Raw genomic sequence first — 24615 nt, forward strand, 5'->3', positions numbered from 1 at the left:
TAGTTTAGAATGTCTTTTCCTGAAAAAAAGAATACTTTCCTACATAACAGCCATCCAACCCTCTAAAACTAAGAAATCAGATATGCAGGATGTCCAATCCACAGATCCCATGTAAGTCTTTGACAAGTGTTCTAATACTTTTTCTTTTTCCTCTCTGATTCCAGGCCCCATTTAGGGGCATTTGGTGCCTGTACTTATGTATTTTCAGTCTCTTATCTGTGTGAGTTCCTTAGCCTTTCTTATCCTTAATAATTTTTTGTTTGTTTGTTGTTGTTTTTTCCCCTTAATAGTTTTAAGGAGTACAGACTGTATATCCTGTAGGATGTTCCTCAGTCTGCCCATGTGAAGGTCATGCTTTTTTGGCAGGTATCGCAGAAATGGTCCTGTGTTCTCAGGGCATCCATCAAGGGGTACGCGATGTTGACCTGTCATCACTATCGACGATAACCTTGATCACTTGGTCATTTTGGTGTCTGTAAGGTTTCTTTTTTGTAATGCCACCATTTCCCCCTTTATAAGTGGTTAGTATTTTGTGGGGGCATATTCAGAGATTATGCCAGTACCCTGCCCTTCATCCATCAGATCTCCATCCACCCGTTTTATCATCCATTGATGATTTCCACCACTGTGTCTTTATTTCCAGTTTTACTAATTGGCATTCTATGTAAGAAGAGCTTTCCTGTCTTTGTACTTATTTATTCATTTGTTTATGTATATCAGCATGGACTTATAGAATCCCAGCTTATTCACTAGGTTGTAATTAATTACTGTCATTGAATATTTCGTTGCTTAAATTATCCAATGGGAGTCCTTTCAGGAAGGTTCTTAGGTGGCATGTCTCCATCATCCTTTGGACACTTCTTTTCCTTCTGGCAGAAGATGTTCCAGGTTACTCTCACATCTTGCCTCGCCCATTTGGTAGAAAATGTCCTTAGGAGCCAAGATCTGGGTGCTCAGTGTGCTCATTGCTACTGCATGTCATCACTCTTCAGCCATCTCAGGAAACAGAATTAAAAAATGTGTGTGTGTGTGTTGCACGCATATGTATACATAAATACACACATAAATCTATAGTTATTTCTACATCAGTCTTTATATATATATTTAAAAATCATTAACTCATACCAATTTCTCTAATTCAAATATAATATTTCAGGGTTCTTTGTACCATAAGTGCCTTCTCTAACAGTAAAAATTCTGACTTTCATTATCTTCATTATATTTACTTATGTGCTCAATTCATTTACTTATGTTTTTGGTATAACTAATTTTCTAACCATGCAGGCCTCTCCTCTGCCACTTGTGCACCCCACTTTCCCCCCCAGTGGGAGTACTACTGTTACATCTCTATGCAAACCCTCCTCCTCTGTGTCCCATGCCAGTGGGTACACTACTGAGCATCTCTGTATGGCACCTCCGTCGTCCCCTCCGTGCCCCATGCTGGCGAGCATGCTGACCATGCACCTCCATGAAACGACTCCCTGCCCCCAAACTCTGCCTAAGGTAGGCCTGCTGACTCCTCTGCACCGGGAAGAGAAGATGAGGAAAGTTTACACACACACACACACACACACACAGTTAGCTATTAGCAGTTCATATATTGCATAGGGATATAATCTTGAAGGCTCCTTAGAAATAAATTATTTAAGGTAAGCAGAGGTATAGAACATTTAATTTGACTAGGTTAGAATTCTGGCCTTATCATTTAATGAGCCATTGGCTTAGGTATTTGACATCCTTCAGAGCAGCATATTTAAATCAGTTGATTCTCCCATCCGCTAGCTGTATCTGGTATTAGGGATATTCTGCAATGCCTGGAGATGTGTAAGATTGCTGATTTGAATTGCAGACCCCACTGTTTTACTGAATTCTATGGCTTCTCTCTCCTTGAAGCTCTATTTGCTCCAGCTCCCTTGCCAATTCTATCTCAGTTTTAAGAGGATAAAGGAATGGAGAAGGTTGGAGAAGTCTGAAGATAAATGCAGGGAGAAAGACTGCATAAACAAATGAAAAAAGGTTTTGATAAGCATTTTCTGAAAGTCTTGAGGAATAAGTATGTCTGTAGTCAACGTTATAACTTCATGGCCTGGCCAAATGTCTGGTTTCCACTGATGTGAGACATGTTAGGGCAGTAAAGAAAGTAATGTAAACAATCATGTCAGTGCATAAAGATGCTTTTTAAAAAAGTGTTTTTTATTGACTTGAAAGAGAGAGGGGAAAGGAGAGGGAGAGAGAGAGACATTGATCTGTTCCCTGCCTCCTGTAAGCACCCTGACTCGCAATCTGGCTTGTACTCTGACCGGGAATAGAACCAGCAACCTTTTGGTGCATAGGACGATGCCCAACCAATTGTGCCACAACGGCCAGAGCTAAAGATGCTTTAATATAAATATTCTTCAGTGTGGAACACAACCTACATATAATATTAGCTGCCTTTAATGTACACTTGCTGCATGGCTGGCGCCAGATTACGTGTTCTTATACTTTAGCTCTAAGTCTTGCAAAGATAGGTATTGTTATCCCCGCCTTACAGATAGTGAGTCGGAGATTGTGATTTGCTCAGGGACTCACTTGTGGGAGGGAGCAGATCTGGGATGGAAACCTGGTCTCTTTAGTATCAAAGACTTGGTTTTTCCATTGTGCTGCTGTCAATAATTACCCACATAAAATAATTTAACAGAAGAGACTCCCAGGAAGATGATAAATGGAACAGGAGCAAAATCAACTTGTGATTGTTTTTATATCTTTGTTCCCATATCTTCTGTCTTTTTTTGTCATTATAGCTTTTAGGTAGCCCTCTGAAGTAATTGAATTTTGTATTTGCTTAACAAATATTTGTTGAATATTTGTCATGTATGAGGCATTGGATTGAATCATGAGGTTATAATGATGAACGACAGACTTTGCTGAATGTATAGCTTAGAAGGAAAGAGAGACATTAAATATATAATCAGACATACACGTTTTATAAATGTTATGAAGGAAAAGGAGAGGGAGATGTAAGATGAAAGTATATAACAGAAAAGATGAACTACTCTTGTCTGATATAGAACGGTGAATGTAAAAGATGCGATGAAGAGGAGCATAAAGAAGACTAGAGGGGTAGAGCAAGAGGGACGGTGGTAGATGATTCTGGAGAGGGGAAGAGAGCAGGGTGTAAAGGCCATTTATCAGGATTTTAAATTGGATCCCAAGTGGACTGGAGACTCACTGGATGTTTACATGCATGTCATCATACGTGCATGTCATCATACGTGCATGTCATCATCATCATCAACATTTTTTTTTTAAAAAAATATATTTTATTGATTTTTTACAGAGAGGAAGGGAGAGAGATAGAGAGCCAGAAACATCGATGAGAGAGAAACATCGATCAGCTGCCTCCTGCACATCTTCCACTAGGGATGTGCCCGCAACCCAGGTACATGCCCTTGACCGGAATCGAACCTGGGAGCCTTCAGTCCGCAGGCCGACGCTCTATCCACTGAGCCAAACCGGTTTCGGCCATCAACATTGTTTTTTAAAATAATGTTTGTTTATCATGTATTTAACATTGTCTTTGCTTGTTACTTCTTCATTTCTTCTTGTACCTCTAGCTTTCCCTTCGGGATCCCTTTTCTCTGCCTGAAGTACATCCACTAGAATTTATTTCCGTGAGTGTTTGCTGGTAATGAACTTTCTCAGTTTTGTTTTTGTCTGAAAATGTTGGAAAATGCTTTCCTTCTTTTTTCAGGGAGAGGTGGGGAAAGGAGTACAATTTACAAACAGATCTTTTTTTTTTTTAATTTTTTTATTGCTTAAAGTATTACAAAGGGTATTACATGTGTCCTTTTTTTCCCCGCCCTCGACAATCCCCCGGCCTCTCCTACCCCCCAGTGTCTTATGTCCATTGGTTATGCTTATATGCATGCATACAAGTCCTTCGGTTGATCTCTTACCCCCCTCCCTCCTGCCCCCCAACCCTCCCCTGCCTTCCCGCTGCAGTTTGACAATCAGTTTGAGGCAGCTCTGCCTCTGTATCTATTATTGTTCAAAAGTTTATAATGGTCTCTATTATCCATGAATGTGTGAGATCATGTGGTATTTTTCCTTCATTGACTGGCTTATTTCACTTAGCATAATGCTCTCCAGTTCCATCCATGCCATTGCAAATTGTAAGAGTTCCTTCTTTTTTAGAGCAGCATAGTATTCCATCATGTAGATGTACCACAGTTTTCTAATCCATTCATCTACTGATGGGCACTTAGGCTGTTTCCAGATCTTAGCTATGGTGAATTGTGCTGCTATGAACATATGGGTGCATATATCCTTTCTGATTGGTGTTTCTGGTTTCTTGGGATATATTCCTAGAAGTGGGATCACAGGGTCAAATGGGAGTTCCATTTCCAATTTTTTGAGGAAACTCCATACTGTCTTCCATAGTGGCTGCACCAGTCTGCATTCCCACCAGCAGTGCACGAGTGTTCCTTTTTCTCCACATCCTCTCCAGCACTTGTCGTTTGTTGATTTGTTGATGATAGCCAGTCTGACAGGTGTGAGATGGTACCTCATTGTTGTTTTGACTTGCATCTCGCAGATGATTAGTGACTTTGAGCATGTTTTCATATGTCTCTTGGCTTTCTGAATGTCCTCTTTTGAAAGGTGTCTATTTAGGTCCTTTGCTCATTTTTTGATTGGATTGTTTATCTTCCTTTTGTTAAGTTGTATGAGTTCCCTATAAATTTTGGAGATTAGGCCCTTATCAGATATGACATTGGCAAATATGTTTTCCCACGCAGTGGGTTTTCTTGTTGTTTTGTTGATGGTTTCTTTTGCTGTGCAGAAGCTTTTTATTTTGATGTAGTCCCATTTGTTCATTTTCTCTTTAGTTTCAACTGCCCTAGGAGCTGTATCAGTGAAGAAATTGCTTCGGCATATGTCTGAGATTTTGTTGCCTTTGGATTCTTCTAGAATTTTTATGGTTTCCTGTCGTACATTTAAGTCCTTTATCCATTTTGAGTTTATTTTTGTGTATGGTGTAAGTTGGTGGTCTAGTTTCATTTTCTTGCATATATCTGTCCAGTTTTCCCAACACCACTTATTGAAGAGACTATCTTGGCTCCATTGAATGTTCTTTCCTCCTTTGTCAAATATTAATTGAGCATATTGGTTCGGGCCGATTTCTGGGTTCTCTATTCTATTCCATTGATCTATATTTCTGACTTGTGCCAGTACCAGGCAGTTTTGAGAACAGTGGCTTTGTAATACAGCTTGATATCTGGTATTGAGATCCCACCTACTTTCTTCTTTCTCAGGATTGCTGCAGCTATTCGGGGTCTTTTTTTATTCCAAATGAATTTTTGGAGAGTTTGTTCTAGATCTGTGAAGTATGCCGTTGGTATTTTAATGGGAAGTGCGTTGAATTTATAGATTGCTTTGGGTAGTATGGACATTTTAATGATGTTGATTCTACCAATCCAAGAACATGGTATGTTCTTCCATCTGTTTACGTCTTCCTCTATCTCTTTTTTCAACGTCCTGTAGTTTTCTGAGTAGAGGTCTTTTACCTCTTTAGTTAAGTTTATTCCTAGGTAGCTTAATTTTTTTGGTGCGATGGTAAATGGGATTGTTTTTCTAATCTCTCTTTCTGACAGTTCACTATTGGTGTATAGAAATGCCTCAGATTTCTTGGGGTTAATTTTGTATCCTGCTACATTGCCAAATTCATGTAGTAAGTCTAGTAGCTTTTTGATGGAGTCTCTAGGGTTTTGTATGTATAATATCATGTCATCTGCAAATAAGGACAGTTTTACTTCCTCTTTTCCAATTTGGATGCCTTTTATTTCTTCTTCTTGCCTAATTGCAATGGGTAATACTTCCAGTACTATGTTGAACAGGAGTGGTGAGAGTGGGCATCCCTGTCTTGTTCCTGTTCTTAAGGGAAATGGTGTTAGTTTTTGTCCATTGAGTATGATGTTGGCTGTGGGCCTGTCATATATGGCTTTTATTATGTTGAGGTATGATCCTTCCACTCCCACCTTGCTGAGAGTTTTTATCAAAAATGGGTGTTGGATTTTGTCAAATGCTTTTTCTGCATCAATTGATATGACCATGTGGTTTTTTTCTTTCAATTTGTTTATGTGATGTATCACGTTTATTGATTTGCGGATATTGTACCATCCTTGCATCCCTGGAATAAATCCTACTTGGTCATGGTGTATGATCTTTCTGATGTACTGCTGGATCCGATTTGCTAAGATTTTGCTGAGGATTTTGGCATCTATGTTCATGAGGGATATTGGCCTGTAATTCTCTTTCATTGTGTTGTCTTTACCTGGTTTTGGTATTAGGGTGATGCTGGCTTCATAGAATGAGCTTGGAAGTGTTCCTTCCTCTTGCATTTTTTGTAGTAGTCTGAGGAGGATAGGTTTTAGTTCTTCCTTGAAAGTTTGGTAAAACTCCCCTGTGAAGCCGTCTGGTCCTGGGCTTTTGTTTGCTGGAAGCTTTTTGATGACTACTTCAATTTCTTCCATAGTTATTGGCCTATTGAGATTTTTAGATTCTTCCTGATTGAGTTTTGGGATGTTGTATTTTTCTAGGAATTTGTCCATTTCCTGCAGGTTGTCTAGTTTGTTGGAGTAGAGCTGTCCATAGTATTTTTTAACAATCATTTGTATTTCTGTGGGATCTGTTGTTATTTCGCCTCTATTGTTTCTGATTTTGTTTATTTGGGTCCTCTCTTTGCTTCTTGGTGAGCCTGGCTAGAGGTTTGTCAATCTTGTTTATCCTTTCAAAGAACCAGTTCTTGGTTTCATTGATTTTCTGTATTGTTTTTTTGGTCTCTATGTCATTTATTTCTGCTCTAATCTTTATTATCTCCTTCCTTCTGCTCACTCTGGGGTTTTCTTGTTGCTCTCTTTCTAATTCTTTGAGTTGTAGAGTTAGATGATTTACTACCATTTTTTCTTGTTTTTTGAGATAGGCCTGTAGAGCTATAAACTTCCCTCTCAGGACTGCTTTCATTGTGTCCCATAGGTTTTGGATTGTTGTGTTTTCATTTTCATTAGTGTCCAGGATGTTTTTAATTTCTTCTTTGATGTCATTGGTAAACCAGTCAATATTTAATAACATGCTATTCAGCTTCCAAGTGTTTGAGTATTTTGGGTTGTTTTTATTGTAGTTTATTTCTAATATTATGCCCTTGTGGTCTGAGAAGATGCTTTTTATGATTTCAATCTTCTTGAATTTGGGGAGACTTTGCTTGTGACCCATTATGTGGTCTATTTTTGAATCTGTCCCATGAGCACTTGAGTAGAATGTATATTCCGCGGCTTTGGGATGAAGTGTTCTGAAGATGTCTATTAAGTCCATCTGATCTAGTGAGTCATTTAGGATTGCTGTTTCTTTGCTGATTGTTTGTCTGGAGGACTTATCCAGTGATGTCAGTGGTGTATTAAAGTCCCCTACTATGATTGTATTGTTGTCAATCTCTCCTTTGATATCTTCCAGGAATTTTTTTATGTATTTGGGTGCTCCTGCATTGGGTGCGTATATGTTTACCAGGGTTATATCTTCTTGTTGTATTGATCCTTTTAGTATTATGAAGTGGCCTTCCTTATCTCTTGTTATGGCCTTCACTTTGAGGTCTATTTTGTCCTATATAAGTATTGCTACCCCAGCTTTCTTTTCCTTTCCATTTGCCTGAAAGATATTTTTCCATCCCTTCACTTTCAGTCTGTGTGAGTCCCTTCTAATGAGGTGGGTCTCTTGTAGACAGCAAATGTATGGCTCATGTTTTTGTATCCATTCAGCCACTCGATGTCTTTTGGTTGGAGCATTTAGGCCGTTTACGTTTAAAGTTATTATTGAAAAGTACTTGTTTGTAGCCATTTCTTTTTTTGTGTGGCTGTTTTCTTTCTGAGCTTGTTATTTCTTCTTTTTACACCAGTCCCTTTAGCATTTCTTGCATTGCTGGCTTGGTGGTGATAAACTCCCTTAGCCTTTTTTTGTCTATGAAGCTTCTTATTTCCCCTTCAATTTTGAATGATAGCCTTGCTGGATAGAGTATTCTTGGATTCAGTCCTTTGCTTTGCATCACTTTGTAAATTTCCGTCCATTCTTTTCTGGCCTGATGTGTTTCTGTTGAGAAATCATTTGATAATCTAATGGGAGATCCCTTGTATGTAACGTTCCGTCTCTCTCTTGCAGCCTTTAGGATTCTCTCTTTGTCCTGAACATTTGCCATGATAATTATGATGTGTCTTGGTGTGGGTCTTTTCGGGTTCACCTTGTTTGGGACTCTCTGGGCTTGTGTGACTTTTTTCTTCCCCACCTTAGGGAAGTTTTCTGATATTATTTCTTCAAATAGGTTTTCTAACCCTTGTTCCTCTTTCTGTTGTTCTGGCACCCCTATTATTCGTATGTTGTTTCGTTTCATGTTGTCCCAAAGCTCCCTTAGGCTCTCCTCCTGTCTTTTAATTTCTTTCTCCAATTGCAGTACAGTTTGGGTGTGTTTTGCTTCCTTGTCTTCTAATTCACTAATTCTGTCCTCCGCTTCTCCTAGTCTACTGTTGATGCTTTCAATGGTGTTTTTTATTGCAGCTATATCGCTCTTCATTTCTTCTTGGGTCTTGCAAAAGTTATTGATTTTTTCTGTCTCTTCTTGCTTCTTGCATAAGTAGTTGATTTTTTTCATCTGTTTCATCTTGCTTCTTGCATATGTTGTTGATTTTTTCCTCCATCCGGTTTATGCATGCTAGGACCCTTATTCTGAGTTCTTTTTCTGTCATGTTGCATGCCTCTGTCTCACTTAGCTGCTTTTCTGGTGAGTCCTCCTTTTCTTTCCTTTGGGGGTTTCTTTGCCTACCCATGTTTGATCTCACTGACATATCTAGATGTTGAGTCCTTCAGTGGCTGCTCCCTGAGTGGCAGTGGCTCCTTGGGCTGTCGTTGCTCCTTGGGTGGTTGGGGTAGCTGCTGCTCCTCAGTTGGCAGCAGCTCCTCTGGTGGGTGGTGTTCACAGCTGTGGTGGCTCTTCTGGCTTGTGCGGGGAGGCTTCACATACAGCTGCTGTTCCTCAGACAGAGGGTGTGATGATCAGGAGGCTGCTGTTGCTTGGATCTGCACGGAGAGGCCCCTGTTCATAGGGAGAGAGGCTGACCGGCCTCCCCGATGCTCTGTTAGCAGGATCTGAATTTCCCCCTTCACTGTCCTCTTACTCAGAGCAAAGCCCATTGATTGGATGTTGTTGGTGATGAGACATGGTTGGGTCTGCCAGGGGCCTGGGATAGGATCTGGTCCGCCAATCACAGCCCAGAGAGTCCTGTGATGTAGCCAATCAGAGCTTCCAATGAGTAAGCGCTCAGGAGTGGGATCATGCTGAGTTGATTGCACTCCAGTCACTGGTAGACAGGTTTCCGTAGCTTCAGCAGCTGATGACTGACCAGGTTCTGGCTCTGAGCAATGGAAGGACCGGCAGCGTCCTCGTGGGAGAGTGAACCACAAACGGATCTTTAATGTACAATAATTTTCAACCTTTATAACTAGCAACCCAGTTAAGATATAGAGAATTGACATCACTGCAAAATGTTTCCTTGAGCTCTTCTCGTCAACTCCCTCTTTTTACTCTTCCTGGGCAACGTTTTAGTCACCATGGGTTAATTTTGCCTGTTCTGGAACTCATATAAATGGAATCATACAGTGTGTACTCTTTGTGTCTAGCTTCCTTTTTAAAAAATAAAAGATGAACGATTTATTCTCTCTGAAGAGAAACAAGAGTATGGCTTCTTTTGTTTAATGTAACGTTTTTCAAAGTCATCCATGTGATTGTATCAGTAGCTCAGTCTTTTTATCGTTGAGTAGTATTCCATCTGAATATACCAAATACTTATCCATTCTCCTTTTGATGGACACTTTGATTGTTTCCAGCTTTTGGCTATTATGAATAAAACTACTGTGGAATACGATTATCAGCTTGATATATATGCTTCCAGAGATGTTTCAGGTATAAATAAGCATATATTGTGCTGTCAGATTTCAAAGTAATGTGAAGATGTAAAGTAATGATTAGCTGTTCTTTTTTGGAAATTATGTAATACTGATTGAATAAATGAAGTTACAGTTTTGTAAATGGGGAATACTCCTGCAACTGCCTTAACTACAACACTTCCCTTCTTACTCTCATGCTCTTCACCTGTGGTTCTCAACTTTTGTGTCCATCAGAATCCCCACAGGCTGCTGGCCCCACCACAGGTTGTCTGACTCACTCCATGCAGGGCATGAAAGTTTGTATTTCTGATAAATTGCCATGTAGTGTTCATACTACTGGTCCAGGGAATGCACTTTGAGAACCATGGTTCTCTTGTAAATCTAAGGATTCTGAGTATTCTAGTTGATCATGGTTATCACCACTAACACTCCCGAGGAGCTTTGACCATAGCAAGTATATAACAATCATATACTCTACCTTTCATTTACTAGGATGGTCCTGATTTTATGTATTTTTCAATAAAGGTGATCTAGCATTTATATTTTCATAAAAATTTTCAAGTAAATTTACACACCAGAGGAAGAATACTACTGTCAATCCATAGTTTCCATTTTTACTTTGGAAAATATGATCACCATAAATTATATAGCAGATATTGTAGAAAAATAAAAAAAGAAAACTACACATCCTGCTCTCCTATTGTAGCAATTTTTTGCTTAAATATTTATTTAAGGTTTATATTAATGCACTAGGTAAATACAGTAGTATTCACATCTGAATTATTATACCTTATAGTTATTTATTGCACACTTTTTTTTGTTAATCCTCACCCAAGGATATTTTTTTCCATTGATTTTTTTAGAGAGAGTAGAAGGGAGGGACAGAGACACAGAGAGGGAAACATCCATGTGAGAGAGACACATCAATTGGTTGCCTCCTGCATGTGCCCTGATCAGGGCAGGGGATCGAGCCTGCAACCAAGGTAGGTGCACTTGACCCAGAATCGAACCTGCAACCCTTCAGTACTTGGGCCAACACTCTATCCACTGAGCACACCAGCCAGGGCTGTTGTACACTTTTTGCTTTAGGTTTTTGTACACCTATCACAAATAAAATTGCAAACTGACAGGATGTTAAAACCTTGCAATGTCGAAAAATATTTATGCATGGATACATAACTCACAAATGGTATTGATTCCTTTTCCCTCATTCTTGTTGGAGACAGCCTCTTGCTATGTGCCGTCCATCCAAACGGCTGGCACTCTACCCCTATTGTACAGCGTCATCTGCGGGCAGCCCTTTGCCATCATCGTGAAAATCCTCTGAATCTCTTGTCTGTGTTGGATCCACTGTTTCCTTGATCTCTTGTCTTCATCTTTCCTAATCGATTCCCTTAGGGGCTGACACAGAGACTCTGTAAAAGTGGGCAGGTCCATTTGACAGGAGTATTTCATAGTAGGCTTTTCTGACCTACCATTTAATTGTGAGACTCTCACAAATAAGTATTTCTAGCGTCTGTTTTCTTTCCCCTACCTTGAACCACTCATCTTGCTCAGAGAGAAGTCTTCCAGTTGTCTGTTTGGTGGGTGTTGGTCTGGCAGCCACTGTTCTTGGTTCACTGTTTGTGCAAACCTGTCCTTGTTTTTTGTTTTTTTAAATATATTTTATTGATTTTTTTACAGAGAGGAAGAGAGAGGGATAGAGAGTTAGAAACATTGATCAGCTGCCTCCTGCACACTCCCTACTGGGGATGTGCCCACAACCAAGGTACATGCCCTTGACTGGAATTGAACCCGGGACCCTTCAGTCCACAGGCCGATGCTCTATCCACTGAGCCAAACTGGTCAGGGCCTGTCCTTGTTTTTGATAAGATGCCTTATACCTACTTTCTGTAACTTCAGGAAGGTTTGTGGTTAATCAAGAATTTGTCAGCCTCCACTATGTGCCAAGTATTCTTCTGGATTCTGTAGAGAAAACAAATATAATGAAAAGCTGAGTTTCTTAAGCTTCAAAATCTCACAATTTTAAGAAAACACACACTTGATTGCCTCAGATACAAGATAGTATGTGATAGACGCTGTATAAACGAGCCTCTAACGAGAAGGGAAGATTCATGTCAAGGCTTTTAGGAAAAATGGCATTTGGACTTTAAAGAAAGGACAGAACTTTTTAAAGAAAAAAAAATAATTTAAAAGTTATAACAAATTTCAGAAGTAAAAGAAAACCCTTTGTCATCTCATATTTTAATAGCTATTTTCATATTTCCTTCTGATTTTTATCCGTCTGCATTCATGTTTTTACAGAGTTGTCATAGAATAGGTAACATTCTGCATCTTGATTTTTCCAATTAACATTATCATTTTCTGTTATTAAGTAACATTAATAATTATACATTAATGGCTTCAAAGGAATCTGCTCAGATGATTTAGGACTTTAACAATGAAGGGGTAGGAGATAGGGAAGAATATCTCAGGCAGAGGGAACCCAAAGATAAGTCAACACAAGATATGTCTTTTTTTTAAAGACTAGACAGAAGGATGGGAGAAGGATAAAAAGAGTAGCACAGAGTCTCCCAAGACCTATGAGAGATGGAAAGACCTAAGCTCTGCATTTCCTATTACTCATATTATTTTTTTGGAGGGGGGTCATTGACAGAAGATTAAGGAGCAGGAAGTTGCTGTTTTTATGAATTGTGGAGAAAATCTCAGCCCGGGAAGCTGCTTTTAATTACTGAATCTGTCTGTATAGGTAACACATTAACATTTTATTTCACCAAGTCATTGAGAAAAGCCGCCTGCATATGTTTGCCAATTTGCAACTTTTTCACTTTCATAAATCAATAAAGCTCTCTTATGAGTGGAGGGGAAGATTCCAGCTTTAGTGAAGAGCTGTGATGGTGATCTGTTTAAAGATAATGTCCTCATATTGGTTAAGGAAAAGATGTTTTATTTTTGTTTCTCTTTTGCTCATTTGAGCACTATCCAGATTTCTGTTAATAATACTTTTACTATCATGATTCTAACATTGCAGCTCTTACGCTCTTTTCCTTCATTTTCAAAAATGATGGGAAATGTGATCTCTGTTTGTGGGTGTGATTGAAGAGATCAGTTTGAACAATTTTCTAGCTAAATTTATAAAATGAAGGTAAATGAATACAAATATCAAATGGCATTTCTTATTTAATTTTTATGAAAGAATCTTAAAACAGCATAGTTTCACATCAGTTAACCATAGCATCTAATGTAATTCGTTCTGATTTTTGTGGTGGGAAATGCAAGGATAGAGTTGAAAAGTTAAATTGTCTGTTACTGTGAGTAATTTATCATTTCCTGGAATTGTTTTTAATTAATGCCTGTTATGTTTTTCCTCTGGAGACTTCTGGGGGACAGTTCCAGTAAAGGCTCCACAAATATGGATTAATTTTCTTAGAGGGTTATGATGATCTCTTTTCTCAAGTTCATATACAAATTATAAACACTTGTCTACACTTAGAAAAACTAAGATCAAATAACATGCATTATTTGCTGATAGAACTTTTTGTTGCATTTAACATTATTTTGTATTAGTTTCAGGTATACAACATAGTGGTGAGACAATCATATACTTTAGAAAGTGTCTCCCCTGATATTGTAAGTACCCGCTTGGCACCATTCATAGTTATTACAATACTATTGACTAATCTGATGCCACTTTTGATTATACCTTACGACTGCAAAAAGTTTGTACGAATTGTCATTTTTTTTTAAATCTTTATTGTTCAGATTATTACATTTGTTCCTCTTTTTTCCCCCCATAACTCCCCTCCTTCCAGCTCCCACCCCACCCTCCACCCTCACTCCCCACCCACTGTGTTCATCCATAGGTGCATGATTTTTGTCCAGTCACTTCCCGCATCTCCCACACCCCTTTTCCCCCCAAGAATAGTTAGTCCATTCCCTTTCTATGTCCCTGATTCTATTATAATCACCAGTTCATTCTGTACATCAGGTTATTTATTCACTTGATTCTAAGATTCATTTGTTGATAGATGCATATTTGTTGTTCATAATTTGTATCTTTACCTTTTTCTTCTTCTTCCTCTTCTTAAAGGATACCTTTCAGCATTTCATATAATACTGGTTTGGCAGTGGTGAACTCCTTTAGCTTTTCCTTATCTGTGAAGCTCTTTATCTGACCTTCAATTCTGAATGATAGCTTTGCTGGATAAAGTAATCTTGGTTGTAGGTTCTTGGTATTCAGCACTTTGAATATTTCTTGCCATTCCCTTCTGGCCTGCAAAGTTTCTGTTGAGAAATCAGCTGACAGTCGTATGGGTATTCCCTTGTAGGTAACTGAGTTTCTTTCTCTTGCTGCTTTTAAGATTTTCTCTTTGTCTTTTGCTCTTGGCATTTTAATGATGATGTGTCTTGGTGTGGTCCTCTTTGGATTCCTTTTGTTTGGGGTTCTCTGCGCTTCTTGAACCTGTAAGTCCATTTCTTTCACCAGGTGGGGGAAGTTTTCTGCCATTATTTCTTGAAATAGGTTTTCAATATCTTGCTGTCTCTCATCTTCTGGCACTCCAATAATTCTGATATTAGACCGCTTAAAGCTGTCCCAGAGGCTCCTTACACTATCTTCACACTTTCGGATTCTTTTTTCATTTTGCTTTTCCAATTGGGTGTTTTTTGTCGAATCTTTGGTTTGATTCTTGAGCTCCTCTGGTCTGCTATTGGGTATAATATTCTTTATTTCAGTCCGTGTATGCTTACTTTCTAATTTCTTTATCGTAGCATCGAGGGTCTCATTAGTTTTCGTGAGGCTCTGCACAAATTTATGGCAAGCCCTCAAAATTGCGATTCTTAGCTCCATATCCTCCATTTCTGTCATGTTTTTTTGTCTCCGCATCTTTTATGCTTTTTTGGTGCACCCCCTTGTGGTCTCTGTGCGCAGTCTTGTTCTAGCCAAGCCTTAATTGTTGTAGTTAACACTAGAGGGATTTGACCACCAGGCCGACTGGCTGTAGGAATCAGCTGTGCGGAAAACGTCTGTCTTCTGGGGAGGCGCCAATCCAACCTTTGCCTGCGGCGATCGGCAAATGGCTGTGCGCAGGGCTTGGGCGGGCGGGATCAACAGGGCGGGGGGAGGGAGCCGCTATGGCCGCTCTCAGTCCGTCCCCAGGGGTTCTGCCTCTCTGTCCCAGCAACCGCTGCAAACCTCGGAGGGGCCGTAGCCAGGCAGTCCCGCTTCTCCCGTTTGAGTCTGGGTCCCTAGAGACTCGCCCGGATCTGTAGCCCAGAGTCTGAGACTCACTCCTGATTGAAAACGACAACCGCGTCCTCAGCCGCCAGCCCGCTTTGCGCGCGCACCACCTCACCACCGCACCACCGTACCTTTAAATTTTCCACAGTACGCCTCCTCTGAGCGTCGGAATGCTGTTGTTTTTGCTTCTAGTTGAAGAGTCTCTCCTCAGCCAGCCTTCCTGTGGTTCTGGTTGATGTCCATTCCGACTTTTAGTTGTATTTTTGAAGTGGTTGTTTACGGCGGCAGTCTCCGGTGTTTACCTATGCCGCCATCTTCCGAAATTTCCTGTACGAATTGTCATTACAAAAAATATTTCTAATTTCCAGAATTCAGTCTTGAAATTGGTACCTTGTTTAATAAAGCATAGCCACTTCCCAGTCAAATGGTATAGTGAGAACTTGGCCAATAGAATACGTTCATGGGTTTATGTATGTAGTGACTTTCCAGGGAAAAAAGGTAATCTGAAAATCTCTTCCGATTTTTGCAAATCAATCCCCATAGAAAACTGAAATTTCAGTTTACATTTCCCTTTCTGGTTTTCAATTCTATCTTTATTTCTGATACCTAGCGACTGCCCTTTTTATAAGATCAGTTATGTATTTAGTTTTAATCAGGGATAGAGAAAGTTATATTTTACTGACACCTCTAGTTAAGGATTTTTGTGCTATTTAAAGTTATCATCTGAGTTTGGGAGCTCATAGATTATTTCAATTATCATACTTTTTCCGTGAAAGCTTCAGGGATGAGGGCGGTTGTAAACATTTAGAAATGGAAGAAGATTGAAATAAATGCTATGTGATATGTATACAGGGTGTTCCCCCAAAAGTGTATATATACTTGAACCGCTGGTAGTTCAATTTTGAAAATGAAATGTATTTTGATAAACACTATCTTTATAATTATTCAAAATGTGTGTATACATTTTTTGGGACACCCTATATTTTCTCCCACCCAGACCTCTCCCCAGAAGGGAATATGACTATTTGAGGTGGGATAATTTTAGAATAGAATCAGTAAGGCAGATATCTGTTGAGCAACATTTATTTCGTATTTTTTTAATTTTATAAATGCTACTGTGAATACTCTTGTGCCGATGTCCTTGAATACATGAATAAGTGTTTATCTAGGGGATATATCTAAAAATGGAATTCCTAGGTTATTGATTTAGAACTTTAGTAAATATTCCCAAATATCTCTTAAAAATGACTCTTCAATTTACACTTCTCCCAACAGTGTATTACAGTTCTCTCTGATGACTGGTGAGATTGAGGATCTTTTCATGTGTTTATGGGCCATTCTCTTTGACTTCTTGTATTAGGTTATTTATATTTCACTTATTGGTTTTTAGAAATTGTTTATATTTTCCGGATAATCGTAATTTGTCAATGGTACATATTTTAGATACTTTCACCCTGTTTGTCCCTGTGGCTTTTCATTTTGCTCATGGTATCTTTTATCATACAAAAGATACATAATTTTAATGTAAAATCAAACAGTTTTTCTCAATAGGGTTTGTAGTTTTAAAAATTCTTCCCTACCCCAATGTCAGAAATATTCTTCAATTTCACTTTTTAAAAATATATTTTTATTGATTTCAGAGAAGAAGGGAGAGGAGATAGAAACATCAATGATGAGAAAGAATCATTGATCGACTGCCTCCTGCATGCCCCCACTAAGGATCAAGCCTGCAACCTGGGCATGTGCCCTGACCAGGAATTGAACCATGACCTCCTGGTTCATAGCTTGATGCCCAACCGCTGAGGCAGGCTGGCTGGGCTTCTTCAGTTTCTATAAAAAAAAATTTTTTTTTCAGTTCAAACATACATCCTTTTTGGTTTTTTTAAATTTAATTTTATTATTTTAAAAATTTATTTATTGCCTAAAATTTTACATATGTCTCCTTTTTTCTCAATTGATCCTGCCACCCTCCACAGCCATTCCCATCCCGGGCAAGTCCCTACCACCCCAATGTCTGTGTCCATTGGTTATGCTAATATGCATGCATACAAGTCTCTTGTTCTCTAACCCCCCTCCACTACCATTTGTCTCTGGATCTATTCTTGTTCATCAAATTATGTTGATCATTATATCCCACATATGACTGTGACCATGTGATTTTTATCTTTCTCCGACTGGCTTATTTCGCTTAACATAATGCTCTCCAGTTCCATCCATGCTGTTGCAAATGGTAAAAGTTCTTTCTTTTTTATAATGGCATAGTATTCCATTGTGTAGATGTACCACAGTTTTTTATCCACTCATTGCTGATGGGCACTTAGGTTGTTTCCAAATCTTAGCTATTGTAAATTGTGCTGCTTTGAACATAGGGGTGCATATATTCTTCCCGATTGGTGTTTCTGGTTTCTTGGGATATATTCCTAGAAGTGGGACCACTGGGTCAAATGGGAGTTCCGTTTTTAAGTTTTTGAGGAAACTCAATACTGTTCTCCACAGTGGCTGCACCAGTCTGCATTCCCACCAGCAATGCAGGAGGGTTCCTTTTTCTCCACATCCTCTCCAGCACTTGTCGTTTGTTGATTTGTTGATGATAGCCTTTCTGACAGGTGTGAGATGGTATCTCATTGTTGTTTTGATTTGCATCTCTCGGATGATTAGTGACTTTGAGCATGTTTTCATATGTCTCTTGGCTTTCTGAATGTCTTCTTTTGAAAAGTGTCTATTTAGGTCCTTTGCCCATTTTTTGATTGAATCGTTTATCTTCCTTTTGTTAAGTTGTATGAGTTCCCTATAAATGTTGGAGATTAAAACCCTTATCGGAAATATCATTGGCAAATATGTTTTCCCATGCAGTGGGCTTTCTTGTTGTTTTGTCGATGGTTTCTTTTGCTGTGCAGAAGCTTTTTATTTTGATGTAGTCCCATTTGTTTATTTTCTCCTTAGTATTCATTGCCCTACGTCTAGGAGCTGTGTCGGTAAAGATACTGCTATGACATATGTACGCTATTTTGCTGCCTATGGAGTCTTGTAGGATTTTTATGGTTTCCCATATTACATTTAAGTCCTTTAGCCATTTTGAGTTTGTTTTTGTGTAGGGTGTAAGTTGGTGATCTAGTTTCATTTTTTTGCATGTATCTGACCAAATTTCCCAGCACCATTTATTGAAGAGACTATCTTGACTCCATTGTATGCTCTTGCCTCCTTTGTCAAATATTAATTGAACATAATGGTTTGGGTTGATTTCTGGGTTCTCTTTTCTGTTCCATTGACTATATGTCCTCGTGACAGTACCAGGCAGTTTTGAGAACCGTGGCTTGGTAAAATAGCTTGATATCTGATATTGTGATCCCTCCAGCTTTGTTTTCTTTCTCAGGATTGCTGTGGCTATTCAGGGTCCTTTTTTATTCTAGGTGAATTTTTCGAGAGTTTGTTCTAGATCTTTGAAATATGCCATTGGTATTTTAATGGGGATTGCATTGAATCTGTAGATTGCTTTGGGTAGTATGGACATTTTAAAGATGTTGATTCTATCAATCAATGAACATGGTATATTCTTCCATTTGTTTATTTCTTCCTCTACCTCTTTTTTCAATGTCCTGTAGTTTTCCTAGTACAGGTCTTTTACATCCTTGGTTAAGTTTATTCCTAGGTATCTTAATTTTTTTGGTGCAATGGTAAATGGGATTGTTTTTTTCATTTCTCATTCTGTGAGTTCATTATTGGTGTATAAAAAGGCCATAGATTTCTGGGTGTTAATTTTGTATCCTGCTACTTTGCTGAATTCATTTATTAGGTCTGGTAGTTTTTTGATGGAGTATTTGAGGTTTTCTATGTATAGTATCATGTTATCTGTGAATAAGGACAGTTTTAATTCTTCTTTTGTTATTTGGATACCTTTTATTTCTTCTTGTCTGATTGCTATGGCTAGCACTTCCAGTACTATATTGATCAGGAGTAGTGACCGTGGGCATCACTGTCTTGTTCCCATTCTTAGGGGAAATGAGTTTAGTTTTTGCCCATTGAGTATGATGTTGGCTGTAGGTGTGTCATATAAGGCTTTTATTATGTTGAGGTATGATCCCTCTATTCCCATTTTACTGAGAGTTTTTGTCAAGAAAGGGTGTTGGATTTTGTCAAATGCTTTTTCTGCATCGATTGATATGATTATGTGATTTTTGTCTCTCAGTTTGTTTATGTGATGTATCATATCTATTGATTTGCGGATATTGTACCATCCTTGCATCCCTGGAATAAGTCCCATTTGGTCATGGTGTATGATCTTTCTAATGTAATGCTGGATTCGATTTGCTAGAATTTTGTTGAGGATTTTAGCATCTATGTTCATCAAGGATATTGGCCTGTAGTTCTCTCTCTCTCTCTCTCTCTCTCTCTCTCTCTCTCTTTGTGGTGTCCTTATCTGGTTTTGGGATTAGGGTAATGCTGGTTTCATAGAAAGAGCTTGGAAGTGTGCCTTCCTCTTGAATTTTTTTGAATAGTCTGAGGAGGATAGGTTTTAGTTATTCTTTGAATGCTTGGTAGAACTCCCATGTAAAGCCATCCAGACCAGGGCTTTTGTTTGCTGGAAGATTTTTGATCACTGCTTCAATTTCTTCGGTCGTTATCAGCCTATTCAGGTTTTTTTATTCTTCCTGATTTGAGTTTTGGGAGCTTGTATTTTCCTTCTTATAAAAATTTTAAAGTTTTCTTTTTCACTTTTAGACTTGAATGAACCTGGAATTTATTTTTATATGCACTATAAGATAGTGATTGAATATTACTGTTTACTTTTTTGCTCATTTTTACTTTTTCCTCTGAATTTCCAAATTCTTTAAGATCCATGGAAAAAATCCAAGGGGGAAGAGTTGATATTGAATTCAACTTATAGGTTACTTTTGTGAAAACAAATAATATTATTTTCATCTATGAACATAATGAACTTTTAAATTTGTTTTCTTTATGTTCTTTAATAGTTTTAAAAATAATTTTATCCATAGAGTTTTAAAATCTTTTTATTAAGTTTATTTCTGTGTCCAACAGTTCACTTACTTGGGAATTTTTTAAAATATGTATTCTGTGTTATAATATTTTCTTACCCACCTTTTAATTTTGAACAATTTCACATCCAAAGGACAGTTAAAGAGCCTGTATAACCATCGCATTGCTAGTATTTTGCTTATTCCCTGTGTTTACACACACACTCATTTTCAACCTCTTATTTGTTGAGCCATTTGAATATGTTGCAGACTTATTATACTTTATTCCTAACTATTTCAGTATGTTTATCTTAAAACTAAGATGTTATTATATAAAACCTCATTATAGGATGCTCAAGAAATTTAATATTTTTGATACTTTGTAGTAGCAATACAGTATAGTTTTATTTAACATATAATCTATTGAATGGGATTATAAAAATAATTACCATCTTAAAATAGTTATTAAAAATGATTATGAACTCTTGATTTGTGTTATTATGTACATAGCAACAGTGATAAATTCATATTAGTCTTAATAACAGCTACAGATTTTCTTGGAAGCAATGATAAATTCTTAATGTAATAATTTGACTGTTTTTTCTGGCTTTTCTTAGTGGATAATCAAATCATCTACAAATAACAAATGGTTTTCATTTTTTCTTGTATAGCTTTTAATCAAATTAATTCTTTTTGTTGTTGTTAATCCTCACCCAAGGATACTCTTTCCATTGATTTTTTTTTTTTTTTTTTTTTTTTTTTTTTAGAGAGATTGAATGCGAGAGAGGGGGAGAAAGAGAGAAACTTCAATGTGAGAGAGACACATTGGTGGGTTGCCTCCCATATGCACCCTGCCTGGGGGCTGGTGATTGAACCTGCAAACCACGTAACTGCCCCTAACCAGGAATCGAACCCATGACTCTTTGGTGCCTGAGCCAATGCTCTAACCACACCGGCCAAGGCTCAAATTAATTTTTGGGAAAAATTCCTCCAATTAATTTTAATAACCTGATTACTGTATTTTTTAAAATATACGTTTATTGATTTCAGAGAGGGAGAGAGAGATAAAAACATCAATCATGAGAGAGAATCATTGATCGGCTACTTCCTGCACACCCCATAATAGAGATTGAGGCCACAACCTGGGCATGTGCTCTGACTGGGAATTGAACCTGAAACTCCTGGTTCATAGGACAACACGCAACCACTGAGCCACGCTGGCCAGGCTGGTTACTGTATTTTTTTAAAATATATTTTATTGATTTTTTACAGAGAGGAAGGGAGAGGGATAGAGAGTTAGAAACATCAATGAGAGAGAGAGACATCGATCAGCTGCCTCCTGCACATTCCCCACTGGGGGTGTGCCCGCAACCAAGGTACATGCCCTTGACCGAAATCGAACCTGGGACTCTTGAGTCCGCAGGCCGACGCTCTATCCACTGAGCCAATCCAGTTAGGGCCTGGTTACTGTATTTGATGTATATATTTAAAGGTATGTGTCTTAGATAAGTTATAAAGTACATGAAAATAAAATATGCATTTTTATATTTTAGGAAAATGTTCGAATTGTGAGGGTGAAAGTTATAGCTGGAATAGGCCTTGCCAAGAAGGATATCTTGGGATCTAGGTAAGTATATTAGTATATTAATTTGGGTTGCAATTTTAAAATTTGAAGTCGTTAACTAATTTTTTCTAAATGTTGTTTAGATGAAACATTGAATAATATTATTAAATTGTTGTTCGAGGTAGAATGATAATATTTTCAATTGGTGGTTTACTAAATTCCTTCATATCTGAGTTACTGAATTTGTGAAATTAGACAAACAAAGGTACAACTCATAAGATACATTTATGATTTCTGCTTCTGGGCATCGATAAAATAGGCTGTGGGCAGTAGATGATGAATAAAAGGCCCAGATGGATCAAGAGAAGGGGATGAACAAACACCCTACCCCGTGCCCCCTCTTTGGTAAGCAGCAGCCCTGGGATCACAGAAATGGGAAGGACTACCTGGGGCTGACTGCTTTCCTGTGCTGTTGGTTCCCGAGCCAGGAGGAAGGAAGCGGGGAGCAGTTCCCTAAGCATGGTTCCCCTCACTCCTGTTTATTTCCTTGTTTGTGCTAATGCTGGGCAGCCCTTACTTGTCCCTTTCAGGCACCATGGAGGGGCAAGGGCCAGACCCGGGTTCCAGGGTACAGGCAGTGCAGCTTCTGGCTGTGTACATAGGCTGCTTTCTTCCCCAGAGTGATTTATCTATTATGACGACCACACATTTAGCACCTTAAAAGAATACACATTTATTATCTCACTAGAGGCCCAATGCACAAAATTTGTGCAAGGGTAGGCCTTCCTTTCCCTGGCTGCTGGCATTGGCTTCCCTCCAGCTACCAGCACCCAGAACCTGGGCTTCCCTCTGGCTGCCAGCACCCGGGCTTCCCCCAGCTGCCGGCAGCAGCCCCCCCCCCCCCCCCCCCCCCCCCCGCTCCACCACCATACTTGCTGCGTCTGCAGCCACCCCCCACTTCCCCATTCCCCATGGGCGATCAGGGCCTGCCAGTTGGGGGGAGGGACCAGGAGGTTGGCCAGCAGTTATATACATTTTGTCATTTTTCTGTAATGTATTGGTTAGAATTCATAGGTCCTTCCCACATTTATGAGGAGTGTAACACAAGGACATGAACATTAGGACATGGGGATAATAGAAGCTACCCTATTGTTTATAACTGCCAAACAATAAAAATAACTCAAACAATTGCAAATTTTACGTTCTTTTCAAGTGCACGATGCATTCACAAAACATAGACTATGTATAGAGCTAAAAGACAAGTCTAAGATTTGAAAAGATTGAAATTATATGCAGGATGTTCTCTGATAACAATGGAATTAAGTTAGAAACCAATAACATTAAGATATCTAGAAAAATCCCAAGTATTGGAAATAAAACAATATACTTCTAAATAATCTGTAGGTTAAAGAAGAAATCACAAGAAAAATTAGAAAACATTTTGAACAGAATGAAAATGAAAATACAGCAATATCAAAATTTGTAGGGTGCAGCTAAAGTAATCTTTAGAGGAAAGTTGAGATTTTTAAAATGTTTAACTTAGAAAAGGAACAGGACCTAAGTGAATGATTTGAGTTCTAATTTTAAGAAATTAGAAAAAGAAGAGTAAATTAATTCTAAAGTAAGTAGAAGGATGAAAATAATAAGGATAAATTAGTGAAAATGGACAGTGATAGAAAAAAATCATTGGAATCAAAAGCTTGTTCTTCGAAGTGATCAATAAAGTTTCAAAACTTATATCTGACAAAGGCCTTTAATTCACAATAAATAAAGAGCTCTTACAACTCTTCAATAATACCATAAAAAAGCCAATTCAGAAATGGGAAAAATCTTGATTTTCCTTCTCCATGTCTTTTTCCTTATTGATTTTTTTTTTTTCGAGGGAGAGAGAGAAACATCAATTGGTTGCCTCCCGCACATGCCCTGACTGGGGATTGAATCCACAGTCTGGGTATGTGCCCTGACCACGAATCGAACCCACGACTCTTTGGTTCATGGGAGAATGCTCTAACCAGTCGAACCACACTGGCCAGGGAGTCCTTCTCCATGATTCTTTGTAAAAGAGGTTATATGACATAATTATTTTTAACTAAAAGCACTTTATTTTTATTTTGTAAAAAGAGTTTATACCCATGAGATAACTTGGAGCGACCTGAGGTTTTGCAGGGCTAGTTCTTGAAAATTAGTGAATTAACCTTTTTAACCCAAAAGAACATAATAAAAAAATTAAACATTTTTAAATCTAAAAAGATTGCAAATCATTAAATTGGGACTCAATGGTTTTTTTTTTTTTTTGTAATTCTTTAATTCTTTGTGTATTTCACTTAGATCTTAAACAAGATGCAAAAATTACTGTAATTACTTACCCCTGCCTAAGGAAACCTTTTAATTATACAAAATAATTGTAGAAATTGTTAACAAGGAAACTTCTGTGATTTTTTAAAATAGTTTGAATATCTAAGTTTGGGAATAAGCAACCATTAATTTTTTTCTTAATTTTAACAGTGATCCTTATGTGAGAGTGACGTTATATGACCCAATGAATGGAATTTTAACAAGTGTGCAGACGAGAACCATTAAAAAGGTCAGATTTAGCAGGATTCAAAAAAAAAATTTAAATATACTGTTTTAAATTTATATGACAAAATATAAAAAATTAGTTACACTATGTTTACTGTCTTTTAGACTTTGAATCCAAAATGGAATGAAGAAATATTATTCAAAGTAAGTATGCATTTTATTTCATCAAAACAGCACATTTTTTTCTTAAAAGGTTAGGATAAGTTCTCACTTATAATATTAGAAAATGTATCGTATAAGAGTTTGTCTAGATTTTTAAAACATTTTAAAGTTAAATCTAGGTATTCCCAAGA

General features: G+C 38.1%; 1 protein-coding gene across 2 annotated transcripts in view; it reads left to right on the top strand.

The window, feature by feature from the left end:
* NEDD4 (NEDD4 E3 ubiquitin protein ligase) overlaps positions 1-24615 on the top strand; it is a 132377-nt gene that overhangs the window by 4414 nt on the left and 103348 nt on the right. For both annotated transcript variants that reach the window (XM_070422168.1, XM_070422176.1), the window contains exons 2-4: positions 21732-21805; positions 24248-24326; positions 24428-24466. In XM_070422168.1, the coding sequence (XP_070278269.1) occupies positions 21732-21805; positions 24248-24326; positions 24428-24466 (192 nt within the window). The remainder of the gene's footprint in view (positions 1-21731; positions 21806-24247; positions 24327-24427; positions 24467-24615) is intronic.

Source organism: Myotis yumanensis, unplaced genomic scaffold (genome assembly GCF_028538775.1).
Source record: "Myotis yumanensis isolate MYYU_CA2020_CCGP unplaced genomic scaffold, mMyoYum1.0.hap1 SCAF_1, whole genome shotgun sequence".
Classification (NCBI taxonomy): Eukaryota; Metazoa; Chordata; class Mammalia; order Chiroptera; family Vespertilionidae; genus Myotis; species Myotis yumanensis.